Consider the following 1,367-nt stretch of genomic DNA (forward strand, 5'->3'; position numbering starts at 1 on the left):
TACATAGGAAGTGATTACGACTTTGATAGGAGAAACTTTGAGAGACAGAAGCTAGAAACAAGAATGCCCAGAGGCGAGGAGAGAAGCAGAAACACCGAGTTGAACCCTCCCTTTAAGGGAGTTTGCCTGAAGTTTCGGATTTGGAGTGAGGGTGCGGGGAAGGTTATTAGAAGTTTGGAGCTTTGAGCATGTGTGAGTGTAAATAGGATGTGGCTGATATATATGAGAAGCCGAAGTTGAAGGTTTGGAAGATAGTGGCTAACCACTGAGTAATTGAGGGTCCTGAGAATATGAGTGAGCATGGGGTCCAGATGAGAGAGGGGAAAGATGGCCTTACCTCTTCCTTTAGTGACAAATGGGAAGGAAAAAAGTAACTGATGTTAAAGTTATGTAATACTATTTTCATGGTATTCTAATTTTGTTCTTTTAAAACTTTTCTCCTTAGACACTACCCAAAGCAGTCCTTCACGACAGTGGCAGATACACCTGAAAACCTTCGCCTGAAGCAGCAAAGTGAATTACAGAGTCAGGTAATGTCTACAGAGCCTACTTAGTCACCCAGGTACTGAATATTACTCAGAAGGCCACTGCGCGAGGAGCTTTGTCAGCATCCTGTTAAGACTGAGTCTCCTACCTGTGTGGGGGCTGAAAGCGGGCCTGGTGGGGGATTCTGGATGAAAAGGTCCAGAACCGGAAAACAAGCTGCCCTGGCGGAGGCATTTCTGACTCACGGCGACCCGGTGTGTGGCAGAGAACAACCTCGCTCTGACAATGGCTCCTCAGTAGCTGATTTGTTGGAGGGAGGGAAGGAGAGGGCCAGGCTTTCCCCCAAGGTGGCTCTGTCTGTCTTGTGTGCCTGGTGAGGACAGACCATTTCATGTCTCTGCATGATTCCTGGTCTTTCGTCATCCTGGTTCTGTTATTCAAGTGGGACGAGGGCAAGTCGGCGAGTTCTGGTCAAAGCTAAGTGTTTCCCAACAATATTGACTTATTTGGTCCTAAATGTTTAAAAACATTTTATAAATAGCTTTCCCACACTGCATATGTAGGGAGATCAGGAGGTGTTAACTGGATCTGGTTGCAGTGTCTGTAGGGTTAACACCTTGTCTGCGTATCTCACACCAGCGACTCACTTTGTTTTCATCCTGTCACTTTATTCACGTTTCTTTCATCTGTCACGCTGACAGCAGGAACAAAGATTGAGAACGCCACAGTTGGCTCCTCGTCAGTGACTTTGGATGGAAGCTCGCCGTCAATCTGGTGAAACACATTGGTTGAGCGAGGGGTTTGCACAGCAGTGTTTTCTGCAGGGATGCTCGATAGCACTTTCTTGCACACTGAAGGCCCTCTTTCTGAGCAGTAGTCTT

At 46.9% G+C, this 1,367-nt stretch overlaps 1 protein-coding gene across 2 annotated transcripts in view; it reads left to right on the forward strand.

Annotated features, from left to right (window-relative positions):
• NEBL (nebulette) overlaps window positions 1-1,367 on the forward strand; it is a 463,302-nt gene that overhangs the window by 175,762 nt on the left and 286,173 nt on the right. For both annotated transcript variants that reach the window (XM_013006778.2, XM_045300220.1), the window contains exon 2: window positions 446-530. In XM_013006778.2, the coding sequence (XP_012862232.1) occupies window positions 446-530 (85 nt within the window). The remainder of the gene's footprint in view (window positions 1-445; window positions 531-1,367) is intronic.

The sequence above is a fragment of the Echinops telfairi genome, unplaced genomic scaffold (assembly GCF_000313985.2).
Source record: "Echinops telfairi isolate 266 unplaced genomic scaffold, ASM31398v2 ScPeMD7_7461;HRSCAF=8499, whole genome shotgun sequence".
NCBI classification, from domain to species: Eukaryota; Metazoa; Chordata; class Mammalia; order Afrosoricida; family Tenrecidae; genus Echinops; species Echinops telfairi.